Source organism: Heliconius melpomene, chromosome 6 (genome assembly GCF_056956725.1).
Source record: "Heliconius melpomene rosina isolate 202511_hmr_F chromosome 6, ASM5695672v1, whole genome shotgun sequence".
Taxonomy (NCBI): domain Eukaryota; kingdom Metazoa; phylum Arthropoda; class Insecta; order Lepidoptera; family Nymphalidae; genus Heliconius; species Heliconius melpomene.
This window is the reverse complement of record NC_140394.1, coordinates 2,316,098-2,337,674: the sequence shown is the minus strand read 5'-3', so window position 1 is coordinate 2,337,674 and position 21,577 is coordinate 2,316,098. Positions and strand designations below refer to the sequence as shown.

The 21,577-nt window shown below is 32.6% G+C and overlaps 1 protein-coding gene across 6 annotated transcripts; it reads left to right on the top strand.

Moving 5' to 3' along the window:
- The first annotated feature begins 290 nt into the window (after positions 1-290).
- hlk (hulk) lies at positions 291-20,569 on the top strand. Of its 6 annotated transcripts, XM_085186282.1 has the most exons (29): positions 291-478; positions 7,119-7,301; positions 7,994-8,134; positions 8,365-8,397; positions 9,567-9,749; positions 9,970-10,113; positions 10,517-10,699; positions 10,785-10,916; positions 11,005-11,319; positions 11,446-11,760; positions 11,875-12,189; positions 12,402-12,590; positions 12,673-12,813; positions 12,892-13,212; positions 13,342-13,524; positions 13,664-13,714; positions 13,928-14,803; positions 15,111-15,350; positions 16,511-16,642; positions 16,722-17,045; positions 17,176-17,364; positions 17,504-17,641; positions 17,846-17,944; positions 18,327-18,641; positions 18,736-18,892; positions 18,984-19,150; positions 19,302-19,628; positions 19,716-19,895; positions 20,213-20,569. In XM_085186282.1, exons 1-29 carry the CDS (start codon positions 325-327, stop codon positions 20,398-20,400), a joined length of 6,315 nt encoding a protein of 2,104 aa, XP_085042408.1. In that variant the 5' UTR covers positions 291-324; the 3' UTR covers positions 20,401-20,569. The 6 variants fall into 6 exon arrangements, with proteins under 6 accessions (XP_085042408.1, XP_085042403.1, XP_085042404.1 ...); XM_085186277.1 differs by lacking the exon at positions 15,111-15,350; XM_085186278.1 differs by lacking the exons at positions 13,664-13,714; positions 13,928-14,803; positions 15,111-15,350 and having other exon boundaries at positions 292-478.
- The last annotated feature ends 1,008 nt before the right edge of the window (positions 20,570-21,577 follow it).

The window sequence follows — 21,577 nt, the reverse complement described above, 5'->3', positions numbered from 1 at the left end:
TCAGCTACCGTTTATTTAAGTGCACTTGTAATAAGTGGGCTTTGGAAGCGGCATGGCAAGTTTAAAAGTAAATACTCATTTTTTAATAGTTTCATCTAATTATGGCAAGTGCTTAATAAATAATAATATACTAATTTAATTAAATCCTATAAGTACAACATATGAATTCAAAAGTGTAAACAAAAACTGAAAGTCGTGTGTTTCCGCGAGCCCTCGTATCTACCGAGTACCGCTCGGCGCATGCGCGGGCGCGCGTGCGCGTGCGTCGGCGCGGCTAGGGCGGGCGCCAGCGGCGGGCGGCTTCAGTAAGCGCGCGCCCTCGCCATGGCTCGGTGGGTGGCCTTCGTGGCCCTGCTGCTCGTCGCCGCCGCCTCCGCGCGCAAGAACGCCCCGCGCACCGAACCCCAGATCGAGGAGGTCACCGCCAAGCAGCTCGAGCGGGTGCTGGAGGACAAGGACTACGTCGCGGTGTTCTGGTGTAAGTGCCCTGGCTCGCCGCCAGAGACTGGCGCGGTCCAATCGCATCACTCGAGATCCTCGGCCCGTCGCGCCACGTTATGCAACGGAGACAATAAAACCCGAGCCGGGCAGCCGCGCCACCTAAAATGGCGTCGACTCGCTCAGGCCCCGGCCCCCAAGGTCGGGCGCCTACGCTGCCCGGCTAAAACTATACCAGTGTGTGCCGCACGTTTAGCTGAAATAGATTTTCATTACGTGATATTGGCATTCATGAATTTTTTTGGTTGTCGCCAACTTTTGAGGTTTTCTTTTCTCGAGTGTTTTTAGCTCTTATATTTGTGTGTAGCTTTCGGTTCTATGTTCGAAAAGAACTATTCTGTAATGGCTCCTTTCCGTTCTAAAGATGTTCCGGTCTAGACACAAAAAGTGTGATAAATCAACGTCAAACTCAGCTGAAAGGCTAGCTCGTTTCTTGGCTGATGATCGATGCTATATGAGAGGCAATGCAATGGGAGCGGCTAACATTAGCCTCTAAAACCACGTCAGAAGACATATTATTTCATACCTTGCGTTCTACATACTATGAAGCTTGGTCGAGGTTACATCAACATAAACATAAACAAAACAGAACTCTAGCCATAACTCCAGTATATTTTCTTGAAACTATCAAAGCATAATTTATTTGTAAATCTATTAAAACTATAACATAACCATATAATAAAAAAACAACAATACAAAAAGGCGTAGCTGCTACGGATTCTTAAATTTTAGAACTCATATTTAGTTTAATGATCATTCGGAAGATAAAGCTTTGGGTGCTAAATTTAATAGCTATATAAGATTTATTTTTATGGATGTCCAAACGATTTCACAGAGGACTTATTGTCAGTTTTAGATTCTAATAGAGCTTTTTGGCTTCTAATTACTAATTAACATTGAACTTTATTGTTAGTGGAATGGTAGTTTTTTTTATGATTACTTCATTTAACGTGATCTCACAATATTATAGATTCGAAGTCTGTACAAAGTATTATCGCATAAAATCTGTATTAGGAAGTTTCACTTTCCACCGAATTCTGGAGACGTAGGCATTCTGGAGGCATCGATTATTTGATAGTTACTATAATTTTCTTAGAAATAAAGTAAGCTTCTTAAAAATAGTCAGTTGCTCAGTATAATATGCTAGAGGAAAGACATAATTACGAAAACGCGATGGTACAAATGTTTCGTTTGGAGTTCTTCCAAAATAATCGTACGTTATCAATCTATTTACTGGATTAATAGAACTTGCGACGTTTTTACGAATAAAAAAGAACAAGGTCTTTTAATTTTTGCAAAAGATAATTACGAAATGAGAGTTGGATTTATTGATAGCTATCATGTAGTTTCTTCTTTTAATATCTGTGAAGTTATTGATGCTCTTGTTGCCACTATAAGCTTTTAAAAAGTAGTCTTTACAGGGCATAAAGAAATATGTACATATATTATATACTACATACATTTTATATAAACACATTAAAATAATTTGTTTTGTTTCTTGCTTGGGTTAATAAACATTAAAATTTTGTTAAAATTCACTAGCAGGCAAATGCAAACTCCAAATATATTTTGAAATTATATAGTCAAATTAAATAATTATTTAGAACGACTAATGATATTCGTACAATTTTTTTCTGATGTAGAGCGGTGAGAAACATGAAGTTAGGTCACGTGTTGTGATTATTTCTAAGTTATCTTATTTTACCAACCCTAACCTTAACCCCTAACCCAGTATGAGGTTAATTAAGGACTTCATTCTAAAAAAAAAATGTTTCTATACGAACAATAATAGAAGAAAAAATAATTTAAAAAAATTTAAATGGTAATTATACGGTTTTAATTTTGACTTCTCTAAATAAGCTTAAGCTTCTTCCTGGTAGAACAGCGACTTTGAGGTCCTTCAATCAGCACAGTGTCCAGAATTCGAGACGAAAGGAGGCATGGAATATCTTAATGATAGGTTTTTCTCTGTCTGTCCTATTATTTACGAGATAAAGTGTGAAAGTAATAAAAATACCGAAAAAAAAGTTGTCTACATATATCCGAAATAAATGATAGACGGAATCCGCCCGGACGATATTCACGAAGCGTTTAAAAGCATTATACAATAGTATATTTTACTCTATCTGAGAAAAAATATAATTAAAATTTTAATGCAATCAGAAAAAGTTACTTTCAGTTAATAAAATAACAAAATTTATTTTAAAATATTAATATTTATGTTTTGAATTTTTAATCAACGTTTCAACCTTTTTTTTAACATGATATGACGTCATACTATTTTGGTTTATAGTTTATTACCAATATCAGTAAGTCTATTCAGGAGACCACCGGACGTAGCAAAACAATCAAACAGCTTTAATGGTACTTATATAAAAAAAATGTTTTTATAGTGGTTTCATGGGTGTACGAGTACATTTACGTAGACATGAATAGCAAGCGAAATTTTTAATTTTTATAATATTTTAATAATTTTGTACAGAAAAAAACCATTTATACAAGTAGGGGGTACCATACCATAAAAAACATACTTATAGATATATAAGTATATTTTTTGAAACATAAAAATTAAATAAGACTATATACTAATATATATAATTCAAAGAGCTTGTCAACTAAATTAGTAACGTAGACATTAAATACATTTTTATTCTGTCTCTTTGACTTACACAATTTTACGACGTACGTAATAAAATTTTTGACTCACTTGCTAAAATAAAACTTAATGAAAAATATAATACATTTATATTTATATGGTACAGAACGCGCGAAGATCTTTTGCTAAGAAGAAATAGCTATATAATGTTAGGGCAGAAGAGAAAATAAATTACCTAAACGAAAAAAGATACTTAAATACTTTACACTGAAATTGACACTGAGGACCAGCTGATACGATTTTGATGCAACTCGATGGATTAAATTTCATTGTAACACTCGTATACTATGGATATCATCTCGATTTGCAGTACATCAGAGTGGCGTTAAGAACGACCAGCTAGCACTATCTTCAAAATGAATGTAAATATTGCTTAAAGCTTCAGATTAGGTACTTGGTTACTTACGCAGCTAAGAAAAGTAAATTAAAATTAAAGTTGAGGCCAGTCGTGGCGCCTGGGCCCAAAGTGTGACTGTAAGCGCGACTGGTCGTGGGTTCGATACCCACTCGAGGAAATAAAATATTTATTCACTTTGGTATCGATGCAAAGCGTGGTGTTACACAATGCCCCCAAATTCTGCGGAAAGTGGGGAACTGAGTGTCTTAACGCTGGATTCTCACAGCAGGGTGTGCGGGATACAGCGTGATAGCTTCACGCATTTGACTTTTATTTTAAAGAAAAGTATTGTTTACATGTATAATATAATTATTAATATACGGACCTAAAGTGGTTAATAAGAAATGTCCTTATTCATTTCCTTATAGTTTCTGGATGATGTCAATTTCTTATCTGTAGTTAAGTAACTGTCATTATGGGAGCGATAATTTCTTTTTCTTAAACTTTTTAGTAGTTTAAGAAAATGAAATTATCGCTGCTTTGCAAAAATCGAGAGGTGTGCGAAAACATGTGCAAAAATAAAACTATTAAATTTTGCATGTTTATTTCAATTACTTATTTATGAGTTTTGATACAATTGTAAGTTTTAATAAAACAATAACATATGGTAGCCATTACTTGTACAACCTATTAAATACGTTTACGTATATATCATAAAAGTAAACGTATATATTTTACTCTCGATCTACAATTTTTATATAAATAAAACCAAATGCTTAATATTATACATCGTGTCTATTTTAAAATGAAGTACGAAGGCAGAAATCTCATTTTACGCCTTTTTTTTTTCCCTTCATGAATCAGTTCTCGTCGAATATATGAATCGTTTAAACTAGGTTATCTTCGAATACTTCACTTACAACTACTCAGTTATACTTATTAATTTCTTAGAAATATGTGCTGAAATTGTAATATAAATTAATCAATTGGGTGTTTAAGTGTTGTAGCTTTGAAAGCTTTTTTCATAGGCGAAGCATAGTAGGAGAATAGTTGAAAACTTCGGAAATAAAAATAGAAAAGGACAGCTTAGCACAGTGGGACGATCTGTCTGTAAATGCGATGATAATGCGGATGTGGGTTCGATCCCCACTCGAGTGAATATTAATTATTTTCATATTCCTGCTCTGGCAGATAAAGGGCGACGCCACTTATCACACGTAACGTAACAATATTTGGCAGAAAGTGGATAACGAAATGTCTTAACACTACGTTTGTTGTAGCATGAGCGTGAATCTGCTTTTTTATATCATTTGAATACATAGTTCAGACGATAGCAAATTAAGTCTGTGTTAGATCGCTTGTTTTGATTATATTAAAATTGTTCTACAATATATTAGGTATCTATATTCTAATAAGCTTTTGATGCTAACAGAAACAACGTATTGACTGACAATATTAGCCTGCAGGCTGGATTACAATAATATTTATAAAGTCCTCACTTTGAAGTAGATTATTTGACAATATGGTAAACAAATCACCTAATCTTTAAAAATAGAATTTCTTTTAGAACTGCATCTAAAGCTAAACTAGGAACATTTATTTGAAATGATCTATTGTACCTCTTATATAATAAAAGTATATAGTGTTTATGAAATATTTGCAGATTAAGACGCTTAATCTTGTTGTTTTTTTACGTTTTTATGTTAGCATAGTAGGTACTAAATGTATATCTAGGTAACAGACTAACGCCCAATGTTAATAATCAATCCTAATCTATAAATTGCAACCATAGATTATAATAGACAGAGATGGAGGACGGCATGCAGGTTAGTGATTGGATAGACATGTCGAACAATACAAGATTGACGTTAACTGGAGATAGGAGATACATTATTAACATTGGGCGTAAATGATTATTTCATAGCTTGAAAAACCTCCCCCCCAAAAACACCGATTAATATACTATACATACCTGCATGAGCAATTTACCATAAAATATTGAACATAACGAAACCTAAGCGTTTGTATCAGTTACTTCCAACTACATACAAACTGATGTTAGTGTAAATATTTAGATACCTCGAATTTTTAGACGAGTATATTTCTGTCTTTGAACAGATTTAGACGTATTTTGTATAAAAAAGTGACTATTAACATTTGGTTTTACTGCCGTGTTTAATAAATTTACAGCGAGCTTGTCCATTCGCCAGCTGAGTGTTTACTACAATATATTCTCTACTGAAATAGTAGCGAGAAACACTAATATTTAGACGTTTTGTATTAATAAGCTGTTAATTCATAGAACGATTTCAATTCTATTGGATTTGTAGATCCGATTAATCACAATTTTCTAAATAAATACTTGGTTCTTATAACAACAACGACAAACGCAACAAAATTTGTTATATTCGAACACATGTCAAAATATTAGTGTTTCTCTAAAAATTGTTCACTACACCTACTGATAAAGTTTGTCAACTTTTACAAATTGTACTTTCCGTTGATTTATAATCCTGAAATTGATAGAGAACACACCGAGGGAGAGTCTGATTCGCACTTGACCGATTTTTTGTTTAATATCATTCAAATGGTAACAAAGCTTGACAAACGTAATATAGTAAGCTATATGTGCATGCTTATATACATACATGCATTGCACATTGAAGTTATGAATGGCACTATATTTGCCAAAAGCAGCTGTTACATATATCTTTATGTGAACTTCCTGTTTAATTTAATAATATTATTGATGAAGAAAAATAAGGTAATATGTATGAGGCATGGAACATATGATAACTTAACAATACCCTAACGAACTTCTCTTTTCTTATTTGTTTTGAATAATTGTTAGGTACTATAACATAATAATTTCGCACACAAGATTTCCCGCTGGGAAAAGTCAGTGACATAAAATTATTTTCAGATAATGTGAACAGTATGTTTCTTACACACTACTGTGCTTGAAATATAAATTGACTAAGAAATAGGTTTAGTAGTAAATTTAGCCTATACAATTAAGCGTTCCACCACATATTAAGGAACGTGGGCAGCGCGGGCAGCATTGCCTCGTAAACTCCACAGCGCCTGTGATTTCTTCATTTGTATGTTTATGAGTTTATTTTCTTAGTACAGTATCTAAAATATCTGTAGTCTACATAACTCTAAAGGTCAGTGTTATGCCAAAAATATAGTTTGTAGGTGTTTTATGTTGGAACACTCGTATTTTGAATTATTCAGGTTTTTGTTTCGCTTGCTACTGATTTTGAACATTTAGGATAGACTAAAAAAATTATGTTACGTACGTTAGAGAATTCCTCTGAAAATTAAGAATGACAATAAATCCTTCCCTGGAAGTGTTACCAACGTGTATATATTACTTACTTATTTTTTATGTGACACATTTCATAATTAATACTTACAATTTCCGAGAATGCCTGTTGAGTGGCGGAACACAACGCTGCACTTTGTCTACCAAAACGGAGAAATAAAAATAATTTAAATATAATCCCTCCCTAGAGTCTGAATCGAACCCATAACCATTCCGTTACAATTAAAAACTGTGGCACTGCGCCATTACGGCCTCTAACGCTGCATAATATAATTTGTTAACATGACTACCCCTTACAGATGCCAGGAGTTGTGTCACGTGTGATAAAGTTCTAGAGGAGCTAGAAAAGATTGACGATGACACGGACACATTTGGCGTCGACTTCGTGAAGATCAACGACAAGAGGCTCGCTAAGCAGTATGGCATTACGAAATTTCCCGCTCTCACGTACTTCCGTGAGAGGGAACCGATCATATACGAAGGTAATTATATTTTATAAGTATTGACGATACCCTAGATAGATAGATATATTGTGATGAAAGTTTAAACATTGTGATTATAATATAACATACAGATCCTTTTCTGCATGTATACAAAATATAAGCAAAAAGTCTGCCATCAAGACTAGAATAATAAATGTAAACTTTTTTTAAATTAAAAAATGAATAAAATGAGGCATATATGAATGGCAAATAATATGACATACATATATTGTAAAGGTTAAGGTTATGACAGAATGTATATCACATAGGAACAAATTTAATGACTGACACTGATGCTGTAGCTATAGATGAACAAATAGAAATGTCTGCGAGGTTGATCTTTTTGGCAGCTGATCAGATTTAATTAACAAACTAGCGTTTTAAATACTTTGGGCTGGTATTATATAAAAATATATTATTTAGCATTAGCTAAAATAACAACTAATTGTCTTCTGCTATATATCTACGTGTGTGTAAGTTAAAAGGATGTAACGATTTCTTATAAAATTTAACACACAATTATGAGCTTCACAAACCATGACAAAAGCTTTCTCTCAATACACCATCATCTATACGCCATTTTTGGAAATAATTTCTCCCTGGAATTAATTATCAGGTCAATTTAAAAATTGAATATAAAATGATAATTGGAAAATGCTGTAATACTTATCATTCATATTGTTAAATTTTAGGAGATCTCATGGACGAGGAAAGCGTTTTGGATTTCCTGACGAGCTTAGAAGCAATGGACCTTCCTGACCGGATAGAAGAAGTTAATCAGAAAATACTCGATAAGATCATCGAAGATACTGAATATGTGGCCGTTCTCTTCTGTACGTATTTAACTACTATTGAGGGGGTTTGTTCGAGGACTTAATGAGCTAATGTGGTAAAATTTAAGCCATCTTCTTAACTAACACTAAAAAAGCAAAATGTTTAGATTTTTTTCAAATGTAGAACTATTGAGTAGATAATTTTCTATCGCTTCCACTGATTAGTATTAATCTAAACTGTTTGTAAAGGAGTACATTGTGCTGTGTGTTTGACAGTGTTTTTCACGTAGGTCCTGATCACAAAAATTGCGGCCCGATGAACAGTAAGTAAGGTTTTCAGCTGGCGGTATGTTTTATATTTATGTCGTTGTGGCTGTCACTTCTAGCTTTTTAGTTTAGCGTAATTCAATGATTCCGACGTGCTTTCCGCTTTCAGTGCGGCTGCTGTAGGCAATTTCGGTTTCATATAGGAATTGAAACCTAAGAATTGGAATCTCGGTACCAACTAAGCGAACGTCCATTAATGTTTTGGCCAATTAATTATTTGGCTCGGATGCAACATATTACAATAGCATGAATCATTTGACAAACTGTATCGATGGTCTTTCGGTGTTATCAATTTAATATTTCATATAGTAATAAGGCTCTTAAATTTCATTGCATATTTAAAATTTAATCTTAAGCTTAATAGTTAATTATAACGGAATAAATTCGTTTGTCTAGTAAACTGAAGAGCAGAATCAAAAACGCGTTTGCATTATCGGAGCGTGCGGTGAGCTATTTCGGCAGTCCTATTTCTGTCTTGCCGGCAAGCTCGGATTGACGGACCGACGTGTCACGAACAAGACATCGGTTACATTCTCTGCTCTTAACGATCTATTAAAAGTCTACGGACTTGGAAATTTATTTTACATAATTATGGTCATTATGAATAGGCACTATGGTGACCTTGACCTAAATATATTTTAACCAAAATAATTTAAATAAAGAAATTTTATAAACATGAACATTTTAAAATGAATGTTGCCGACCACTTTAAAATTAAAAAGATAAAATTTAAACTAACACGATTTTAATATAGAATATTTTAATAATACATAGCCTTGTGACATCTGATTTTGAAACGTAGATGGACTAAGATTTAGTGGATTAAACGGTTGCCCTTGTCTAGAGACAACGTAGTTTTCCTTCCCCTTAAAACACATGAGGACATTATAGAATCCCAATTGACCTTATCGTAATCTGAGTACAGACTCGTGTTGATTGACAGCAAACTCTGGCACTAGTACACGAGGACCACTTACACCACCATTGCACGACACAAAACGCTTGCCATGGCACACAATACAATTAATTTTTCTTTTAACACACAATCACCCGAGCAATGCGCTTAACAGCACTGCTTCGAATCCTATACGAAGCATGAATTTTAGTAGGTATTCTACTTTTATGTTAATTATTAATTTTAAAATTTAAAAAATACACTCTTCAGATAAACCTGAGTGCAAGAAATGTGCAAAAGCTTTACAAGAGTTAGAAAATATTGATGATGAAGCGGATCAGCTCGGTATTGGCTTCGTTAAGATACATGATGAGGAGCTAGCTGAAGAGTACAGTCTAGGAGACTTGCCAAGATTAGTCTACTATAGGCATCAAATACCTGTAATATACGAAGGTTTGTGATTGATTTTAATTTATATTATGTTAAATATAATTTGTTTTATTCATTTTATTTATATAAAATGTTATTAATAATTGATAAAACAATAAAACATAGCTATATTATTATTTTATACTTTTAGTGTCGCTATTTTCTTTTAAATCTTTTATCACATTATAATTTAAAGTATCGCATACCTAAAATAAATTGTTACATTGGATTTCCAACGTTTCAGGTGAACTAAGTAGGGAGGAAGACGTTCTGGAATGGCTCATTGCGAACAAGTCGACTGGGGATGAAGAAGATGTGATTGAGGACGTGACGGCCAAAACTCTAAATACTCTTATTGGAAATGTTGACAATCTCGTTGTATTGTTTTGTAAGTACCTTAACAATTTGTTTACATTCAGATGAAAAAAAAATTACGCCTTCTATTATTTATAAGTAGCGTATAAGATAATATGCATGTATTTGTGCTCTCGATCTCTTTTTCTGGAAAGTTAATGATTCTTATTTTCCCGCTCTGAGAAGGCGTGACGCGGCGACACTGAATTTCTCCAATTCAGGCCAAGGACCAAGGAGCCTGTCACTCTCTGCCTAGCCTACTACGAGATATGCATGATAAAGGAAAAAAAAATGTATTAAGAAAACATCGGAAAAATTAGTCACGCTATTTTTGATCAAAGATTCTGTCACATTCTGTCTACATACTTAGTGGCAAACAAAGAAAAAAAAAAAGTAAATAAGAACACGTAACAAGAAATTTTGCAAAATTTTTCCAGATGATCATGGTGATGAAGAATCTATGACAGTCTTAAGTGAACTAGAAAAGATTGACGACGACTGTGACCGACACGGAATTCAGTTCGTTAAAATCGATGATAAAAAAGCTGCCCAAGAATTTGGTATAGATGATGTTCCCTCAATTGTCTACTTCGAAAAGCAAATCCCCAATGTTTACGACGGTGAGACATTTATTTTAAATAAGTACTTATATTGAATACTCTTAAAAATATTTAACACATCTTGTACATGTAATATTTTATATAGGTGACCTCGAAAATGAAGAAGAGATCTTAGAGTGGCTAGTAGACCAGCTGGAAAAGGATGAAATTGAAGATGTCACCGATGAAATGTTAGACCGTCTTATAAAAGACGGAAAGACTGTTGCTGTGCTGTTTTGTAAGTATTATGATTAGATGTCGATTATTTTGTTTTGTTAAAATATTGTTAATATATTTACATATATTTTTGGATTATAATATTTCAGATGACAATAATGACCGTAAATCGCAGAAAGTACTTAATGAGTTAGAAAATATTGATGACGAATGTGATCAACTGGGAATTGCATTTGTAAAAATTGACAATGATGATGAAGCTAAAGAATATGGTATCGAAAAAGTGCCGACTTTATTATACTTTGAAAAAGGCATACCAACATACTACGAGGGAAACTTAGAGGAAGAGGAAAAAGTTTTAAGTTGGCTGCGTCACCAAACAGAAAGTGATGAAATTGAAGACATTACAGATGAAATGCTCGACTTAATAATAGAAAAAATGCCATATGTGGCAGTTTTGTTCTGTAAGTATTTCCATAATTATCATTCTTTCATGTTTTTGTACTAATTACAAAGATAATGGCTTTTATATACGTATTATTTAAAGAACTGACATAAAAATGAGATACAGTCGTTTTATTTTGTTGCAGATGACAAGGATCAAAAAAAGAGTCAAAAAATTTTGGCTGAATTAGAAAACATTGACGATGAATGCGATCAAAATGACATCGCTTTTGTTAAAATTGATGATGATAAGGAAGCCAAAGAATATGGTATTGAGGTTATACCAACAATGGTATTCTTTGAAAAAGGTATACCTCACATATACGAAGGTGATCTTATGAAAGAAGAAGAACTATTAGGCTGGTTAATGCATCAGAAACGTCACAGTGAAATACCTGAAGTCACAGATGAAATGATGGATAAACTTATAGATACTGCTCAGTATTTGGCTGTTATCTTTTGTAAGTTATTTTATTATTATATTGTGCAAAATTTTAACACAACATATTAATATTTCTTATTGTCATAAGACACATGTTGAATATTTTGCTATAATAACTATTTCTTTTTTATAGACGATAAAGAAGACAAGCAGGATATAAGAATTTTGAATGAGCTAGAAAATATTGACGATGAACTAGAGAAAGAAGGCATCGTAATCGTAAGAATAGACAACGAAGCTGAAGCAAAAGAGTATGGCATTGATCACCTTCCTACACTTGTATATTTCGAAGAAAATATACCCGCTATTTACGAGGGAGATCTACTAAATGAAGATGAAGTATTAGAATGGTTAATTGAACAAAAAAATAGTGCTACTATCGAAGAAGTAACCGATGAAATTTTGGGTGATCTTATTGAAGAGCATGAATATGTCGTAGTTTACTTTAGTAAGTGTGATTGAAACTTTGTAAAAAGTATATACATTTAATGACTTTATTGAGACTATATAATGTTCATATATGTATAGTTTTTTTTATAAATTACCAAATATTAATTCTTTAATTATACATTTATTCCTAAGTACAGCGTAACATTTTGTAATATAACTGTTTAAAGATGCACGGAAGGTTTGTCAATAAAATCTTTTAAAATTATTTAGGTGGAAAATGTGAAGAGGGTGAGGAATGTGATAATATTTTAGATGAATTAGAAAACATTGATGACGAGCTCGATGAAACAGGCATTATCTTTGTAACTACTGAAGATATGTCATTAGCTAAGAAGTACGGAATTAAAAACTTTCCTACTCTTGTTTTCTTCAGAAATAAGGAACCTCTTATTTACAAAGGTATTTTAAATATAATACTTTATTTATTCTATGTATCATTTTATTAATATATTTATATAAATATACATACATATATTTTCAGGTGATATTGAAGACGAAGATGAAGTTTTGGCCTGGTTAACTGACGAAGATACTCTTGAAATTCCCGGTAAAATTGAAGAAGTTAACTCCAAAATGTTGGAGAAAATTTTAGAAGAAAATGATCACATAGTAGTTTTCTTTTGTAAGTTACATAATTATAGTTATTTTATTAATTTAATTTTACCACCATTACATATAATTATTTTTCATATATTTTAAGACAAAGAAAATGATAAAAAATCTCAAAAGATCCTAAGTGAATTAGAAAACATTGATGATGAATGTGAAGAGAAAGACATCGATTTTGTAAAAACGTCTGATGAAGGAGTTGATAAAGAATACGATCTTCCTGATTTACCTGCATTAGCTTTTTATAGACATAAATTTAGAACAATTTACGATGGCGATCTTATGCATGAAGAAGCCATTCTGAAATGGGTATTAGAATTACATGATTCTCAGCCAGATGTAATTGAAAATGTTGACAGAAAAACTCTGAAGGACCTAATTGATGATGTTGAACATTTAGCAGTGTTTTTCTGTAAGTTTAATCTGTTTTACCTTTCTAACTTGTATATTCTTTGGTTTTATCTTGTTATATTTGCCAGACTTAAGGATAATAGAATAAAAAATAAAATTGTAATTTAAAAATATATATAATATATTTTAGATAGCGAAAATTGTGACACCTGTGACGAAATTTTAGAGGAATTAGAAACGATTGATGACGATACAGATAAGCATGGTATACAATTTGTGAAATCAAAAGATTCTAAACTGGCTTCTGATATTGGTATTTTCAGTTTCCCTGCATTAGTATACTACGAAACAGGAGTACCGATTATGTACGATGGTAAGTGCTATAAAGTTTTAAGTAATATTGTTAATGATTTGTTATTGAATATAGATTTATATATATTCTGGTTATAAATTATATGAAAATTAATAAACATTAGTTATTTTAAAAGAAATAACTTTTTTCCTGTTTATAGGTGACTTAAAGAACGAAAATAAGGTTCTCCAGTGGCTAGTAGATCAAAAAAGTAAGAATCCACATCCATTAAAAACTTTATAGTGTAATATCTGTTAAGGTCTAAAGATTTGTTAATGTATTACAAATAATGATTTATAAAATATTACGTGCATGACATCATTTTTGACTTCTCTTTAAAAAATGTTTTATTATACCTACGCCTTAAATAAATACTGGATGTTTGAGCTATGTCATTTTGCATGACAGTTACTAATGCCTGCAGGTGAAGATAGCCACCAGCAAAAAAATAAAGCTTACTCTAAAATAAAGGCCAATGCAGATGTTGATAAAAAAATGGGGTTTCCAAGAAGTCGAAATAATATACCATTGCCCAAAAATCTTAAGTCAACTGACATCAGACAATTTGGACGCTTGAAGGTGGTTTACCCTGCTACTGGAGCAAAAAAACGCCAAGATGGTATGGACCATAAAAAAAGCAGGAATGATAATAACAACGACGACGATGACGAGGATGATGATGATGATGATGACGAGGATCATGATGATGACGAGGATGATAATGATGGTGATAGCAATGATGACGACGATAACGACGATGATGATGAAGATAATGACAATGACGATAATGACATTGACAACAAAAACGATAATACTGGTAATAGTCTTAAAAGTTTCTTGAAACAAAAGTTTTCATTCTTTAATAGTCCTGTAAAAAACAATATAGGTAAACTTAAAATAACATATCCTAGTAGAAATAAAAAGTCAAAACCTATTATTGATGACGAAGAAAACGATAATGACGACGATGACGATGATATTGACAATAACGACAACGATGATGACGATGATGACAATGATGACAATGATGACGATGAGGATGACGACGATGATGATGACGACGATGATGATGACGACGAGGATGATGACGAGGATGATGACGATGATGGCGACGAGACCGATGATGATAATGATGACGATGACGACGATGATGATGACGTAACTGATAGTAAAGGAAAATATAAGAGGATATATAGCCATAAAATAGGTAAAGGCCGTCATCTAGATTTAACCAGTAATGACGACGATGATAACGACAATGAAGATAATATATTCAGTAGGATAAAGAAAACTATTACAGGTAAATTAGTAAAGTTGAACCCTGAGATATGACCCTGCACGGAGGCACAGATGTACCCCAATCACACATCTGCATGGTCAAATAAGAACCCGCATGGGTCCTTACACCAGCTGTTGCCTGCAGTCATTCGCGAACGCTTACCAATGATTTAAACGTTTTTCACTTATTACTAACATAACATTTAGATTAATAGCGCGCCTTACGGTACGCGCGTAAAAGTAAAAAAACATGCACAGTATTAACGCAGTTAACTTTATTTATTTAGTAATTTTGACGGGTATAAACAACAAATTTTTACTGACTGCAGGCGATCGCTGTTTCTACATTGGATTGGGGGCGAAACCGGCCGTCCCAAAAATGACTTACGAACCCTACCAGTGCTGTCCCACTAAAGTTCAGAGCCCGACAAAAGTAGCGAAGGCGACTCCGACCAAGGTTCCTGCTAAGAAACTCGACAAGGACAATAAACCTGTTGCAGCCGAAAAAACATCTAAGGGTAGAAACAAAGCCCTGGTTAAACCAGAGAAAGCAGGGAAAGGGAAAAAAGGTTTATTCGGCTCTGATAATATTTGGTGGTGGTAAAAAGTTAATGTTAGACAAGTGATAAATGTCACACTATTCGATTAATAGAGACGCGTGCGTAGCATCAAGCGGACACGATAGTTATTCTAAACGCCGTACGGTTTCTCCTCCAAAATACTCTAATCCGGCTTAACTGCATCGACTCGCACATGTCACATTAACATTAATAGCTTTAATAACCTCGTGTCCCTTGATCCCCGCGAGCACTTACCAGGGTTGTATTTATGTATTGCATACGGACTGTATTAATAAAAATCAACAGTAATTTCATATAAAACAAAAACAAAAATGCGAATGCAGCCCGCACTTGCCACATAATATGTACTCGTATATCGAAAAGTAACGCTTTTGATATCTTTATGTTTATTGAGAACTTGTGGAGACTAAATATTGGAATGTCTAGTGATGTTGTAAAAGATGTATAAATTGTTATTATTGAATGTTAATTATTTCCAATATTTAGAAATAACGAAATGGAGAAACAACAGCACGGGCATTTTAAATGTAACTTACTCGTTTTGCCACTTGAAAGACTTATTGTTTTAAGGATTTCATGTTCATATAGTTTTCTAGTCTTCATGGAATCTCATTTGTTTGTAATACATTTGATTTATTTATTTATAGATTTTAAAATATTAGTTTCAATGATTTAAGCATAAATAAAGTAAAAAATAAGTGCAGTATCAGAATAGCAAACTTGTTGATAATTTTAGACGACACATTGATAATTATATTTTGTTGAAATCTGGCTAAATGCAAAATATTTAGGCTATTTGGCAGTATGACCTCTCTCTCGTCTGATGTAGCGAGTCTATGTTCATAGGTTGTAATGTTTGGCCAAAAATTCGCATGAATGTTTTATTTATTTATTTGTTATGTTTAATCATCGAGTCTACTTTAATATAATTTTTGTTAATAAATACATTTTTCTATAATTTATCTATTATTACTCAATTTGAATTAAAATGATGTCAGCATGGTGTTGCCGTAGTTGTCGCGCATGCCATTTATTGGATGTACTCTGGTGAGTTATCAAAAACAGTAAAATGGATGTGGTTTCTTTATTTACACTTTGATTTTTATCGGCTGAATGTTTAGTAACTAGTAACACGTAAACAATTTTAGGAAACTTATTGGATGAAACCGAAGTTCTAGATTGGATGGTTAGTCAGAAGGAAGACGAGAGTATAGAAGAAATAAATAGAGATAAATTGTTCAAATACATTGAAACTAAAGAGTTTTTAGCTGTTGTATTTTGTAAGTATATTAAAAGTTTTATGGTATAAAATGTACAAAATTCTTAATTTATTAGTTACTTATTATTATTTATTTTTAGATAAAGAAGAAGATCCTTTAAGTCCCAGAATATTAAGACACGTAGAACTTATAGATGACGAAGCTTCTGAATATGGTATAAAGATAGTGAAGTGCAGCGATCGTTTAATGGCTAAAAAATATGGATTTAGAAATCCACCTGGTATCACTTACTTTAGGAAAACAAAATACATTAACTATGACGGTGATATGGATGATGAGGAAGAAATATTGGACTGGCTGACAAACCCCGAAAACATGGAACTTACTGATCATATTGAAAAGGTTAACAAAAAAATGTTTCAAAAAATAAGACAGACATCAGACTACGTGGCGGTGTTCTTTTGTGAGTTTTTTGTTACAAACATTTATTTTGTTACTTTTAAAAAAATCATAAAGTAATACTTATAAAGGATTTTGTATCATTGCGTTATTTTCTGAAATTCTATCTGTATTCCATATATGACATGTTTTAGACAGTAATGACTGCAAACAGTGTCCAAAGGTGCTACTTGAAATTGAGCACATAGATGACGATGCCGATGCTGCTGGGATAAATTTTGTGAAAATTGATGACCGTCAAATGGCTAAGGAATTCGGAGTATTTGCCTTACCCGCTGTGCTATTCTTTAAATTAGGTTCAAAAGATCCAGTCATATTTGCAGGTATAGAACTCACAATATTATTTTAAAGATTTTTTTTCCTCGAGTAGGCATTGAATCCACAATCCGTCACATTTACAGCCACACATTTGTTCTCCTGCGCCACGACTGACCTGTAAATACAATGTTAGTATATTTACAGGCGATCTGTATGACGGGCAGCAACTCCTCAATTGGCTACTTACGCAAAAGAATCCAGCAGGCGATGTTATAGAGGCTTACGAAGGCCAAGAATTGCTTGATTTGATAGAAGAATCTACTTCTGTAGCAGTATATTTCTGTAAGTGACATGACAAACATTACACTACGTAAATAAATATTAAATTTCAACTAGTCCATAAGCATAAACAATATTTTTATCAACGTTAAGTGTATAGAAAAACTATAATAACAAATATTATTTACGATATAACTCATGGGACATTCGATAAAGCAATCAAATTAAATTTAAAAATAATATGTAACATTTATTACTTTTTATTAGGGAATAAAACATTGTGCGAATTGTGCAATGCAAAAGCAACGAAAAAGCCGAAAAAAAGTATTAAAGACCACGACGAAGATGAAGGGCTGGAGCTAGATGGTACTCCTGTCTTAAGACATAAATATATGTCTGACATTGAAATGATCCGTCTTGTTGATAATACCATGTCCCTTGTTGCATGTAGCATGGCTATTACATTAGTGTCCTAAAGCACTCGACCCTGTATGTTTGCACTTTAGTCTATTCCAAATCATTATTGATTGCATTGTTCTCTAATTATATTTATGAAACCCGAAACTATTAGACTTCGCTTTTACCGCCTGTACGGTTAAAAACAACAAAATCTACTTTCATCTTTAGGATACCTTAAAATCTAGTTTTGATTTCCTATTAGTAGAGTTTTATCCCAGAGTTAAAAACATATCCTTGTATTTCTAAGATGAAAATATGGTAAGATAAATAATATAATATTTGTTTGAAGATTCTCTGGACTGTGAACAATGTGCCGGGATTTTGGAAGAATTAGAAAATATTGACGATGATTGTGATAGACATGGAATCAAATTTGTTAAAACACAAGATTACTCTATAGCAGAAGCATATGGTGTCACAGACTTTCCAGTTTTGGTTTATTTTGAAAATAATATACCGAATGTTTATGAAGATTCGTTAGCTGAAGAAGAAGAAGTGCTTCAGTGGCTTATTACTCAGAAAACAGAAGATCGCATTGAACTCATAACAAGGGTAATGCTTGAAAAAATGGTTGAAGAAACTCAGTATTTAGCTGTTTATTTTTGTAAGTATTCTGATATACTTAATAGTACCATTTACCAAAACAATTATCTAAGTAAATTATAATATGACATATTGATTGTTTTTTATTATTTAAGATAAATTAAACTGCCATATTTGTGATCATATACTTGAAGAGTTGGAAAAAATTGACGATGAGTGTGACGTCTACGGAATTCATATGGTTAAAATCCAAGACCCACAGCTTGCCAAGAGGTATTCGATAAAAACATTCCCGGCAATGGTCTATTTTAGGTGAAAAATTTATTAATTTTATATATTACTTTCAAATATTATGAAAAAAAATTTTATAAGTTACTTCTCTATACATGTATATCCATTGCAGAAATGGAAATCCTCTACTCTTTGAAGGTGACTTGCAAAATGAAGAGTCAATTCTTGAATGGTTAATTGATGATGATAATCGTGAATTAGCTGATGAGATAGAATCTGTTAATGACAGAATGCTTGATAGGCTTTTATATGAATCCCACCTGCTTGCTGTTTTCTTTTGTAAGTATTTTAGTACATTTGAAATATAAAATCTATTAAATAACTTATTTAGACACTGAAATAAAATTCAATTGTACATTTTAAGGTGCACTAATGTTTTGATACCACATATGAATGACAAATTAAAGAAATTTCATTTTAAATTCAACAGATGACGAAGAAGACTGTCAAGACTGTCAAGATATTCTTGAAGCTCTTGAACAAATTGATGGGGAAGTAGATCAATATGGAATAGATTTCGTCAAAATAGCAAGTCACGAGGCAGCTGTTAAACATAATATAATCCACATACCCTCACTCGTGTACTTCCGTAAGCGAACACCAATGTTTTACGATGGAGACTTACATCAAGTGGACAGAGTTCTACAATGGTTGACATCGCAAGATGTGTTTGAATTGAAGAATGAAATTGAAGAAGTAAATAGAAAAATGTTAGACAAATTACTTGAGGAAAATGAATTTCTTGCTGTTTACTTCTGTAAGTTTTCTTAATCGATTAGTTACTTAATTACACAAAGTAATATTTTAAATGTATATAATCTAGACTTCTCTTCTAATTTTACAGACGAGAACTCGGCAGAGAGTCGTATGGTGTTAGACAAGTTAGAAAACATTGACAGTGAAACAGATAATTTGGATATAACGTTCGTAAAGATGCACGATACTCGTTACGCCCGGAAATGGGGTGTTACGAAGTTGCCAGCTATCGTCTATTTTAGAAAACGCTTCCCCAGTATATATAGAGGTATTTCTTCTTTACCTTCAAACTGTATTCCGCACATAGCAGAGGGAACCTGGGAACCTCGTGTTTTTATACTCCGTTCTAAGACATTTCCGTTCCCCAGCTATAGCCGAATTTGGGAGGCATTGCGTGTTGAATGACGGAGCGTCGGTGAACTCGATTTGCCTCGTTACCACAGCGAGAAAATTAAAATATTAAATATTTAATTTTCTCGAGTAGTAATTGAACCCACAATCTGTCGCGTTCCAAATTATGTAATTGACAAAAGTTCTTATTATTTAAAGTTTGTCTGCATTTAAAACTGGTATGTTTTTGTACAGGTGATGTAATGGAAGAAAGTGAAGTTTTAGAGTGGCTGCGAAAGAACAGATTTAGGCAGCCAGAGCTGAATATATTTATGTATGCTTTAATAGCCTTATCGATAGCATTCGTGATCTACACCGCCTTCCTGCTACAATGTTTTAAGCCTCTATCTTCTCAACCTGCACAGCATCCTAAGCAAGCGTGAACTTATTTATAATTATGCTATAACAATGACTGCCAAGCCTTGCGCTTATCAAATAATTTATTACCTTTCACTTTACAATATATTCCAAAGTTTTTAGAAAAGGAAGATTCAATATAAGAGTTTCATAAAATATGGCGAAAATCAGATATTTTTTATCATTTGAAAATTACTTATGAAGATAAAGGTAAAATTATGAAGGTATCGCTATACATATACACATACAGACTAACAGTAACATGGGATCAAAGTTTTATATATTTTGATAGATTTTAGAACAAATCTGGAAATTAACGGACTAATAGATACGTCGATTAGTCTCGGGCTATATTATTATAGCAACAGCTTAAAGCACTAATAATGTTTTATTTATTTACTCGTTTCTTTCTAAAATAAAGAAAGCACTTAAAATAAAATAGTGAATGAGAAATGTCGGTCGAAATATTGTAATGTTCGAATTATTCTTTTTATATTGTGCTAGTATAAAATAGTTCGGCATTTTGAATTCATTTAAGACTGTCACATTTATTTCGTCTGTCTTCTTTACCTACTATTTATTTATGCATGCGGTTTTGCTATTTTATTTAATGTTGTAATTCTTATGGAAAGACATTGAACATGTGTAAGTTTCACTAATTCTCGTGGTTAATAAGGAATATTATGTTTTTTCTTTATCTACTATTGAATTCGTCCTCGTGCTGAGTTATTAACATATTCCAGGCGATGGCCTATCTTGTTTATGTTTGTTATTGTTATTATTGTTTGATTTATAAATTTTATTACCGTAAAGTAAGGTATAATTATAATTATCTATCGGACTTACAAGTTTCATTCACTTCTTTGTCATTCCCAGGTTTAATAAGTACTTGCTTATATATTATTGTTTTTGCTAACCTTTAAAAAACTGAGGGATTTCGATTTTTCTAAAAGACAAGAAAAGGGAAAAATGACAAAATTTGGCATCTGTAACGGGATTATTCCGCTACATATTAAATAACATCACAATCAGATATGTGTGTTATCTATCTATCTATAATTTATAAATACATATAATAAAATACTTTTTTTTTAACAGCGAGTGCTGTACGAATGTCATTTGTTGTGCTCAAAGTAACGCGCGCGGAACTGGCGTGCGTGAAATTGTTAAAACTTGTATATAAAATGTAAATATTTAAAATAA

Excerpts from the sequence above, each read along its gene's own strand:
- hlk (XM_085186282.1), top strand. The coding sequence starts at position 325 with ATGGCTCGGTGGGTGGCCTTCGTGGCCCTGCTGCTCGTCGCCGCCGCC. Across the intron at positions 12,190-12,401 it reads ATATGTCGTAGTTTACTTTA|GTGGAAAATGTGAAGAGGGT; the intron begins GTAAGTGTGATT and ends AAAATTATTTAG. Across the intron at positions 17,642-17,845 it reads TTCTGTAGCAGTATATTTCT|GGAATAAAACATTGTGCGAA; the intron begins GTAAGTGACATG and ends ACTTTTTATTAG.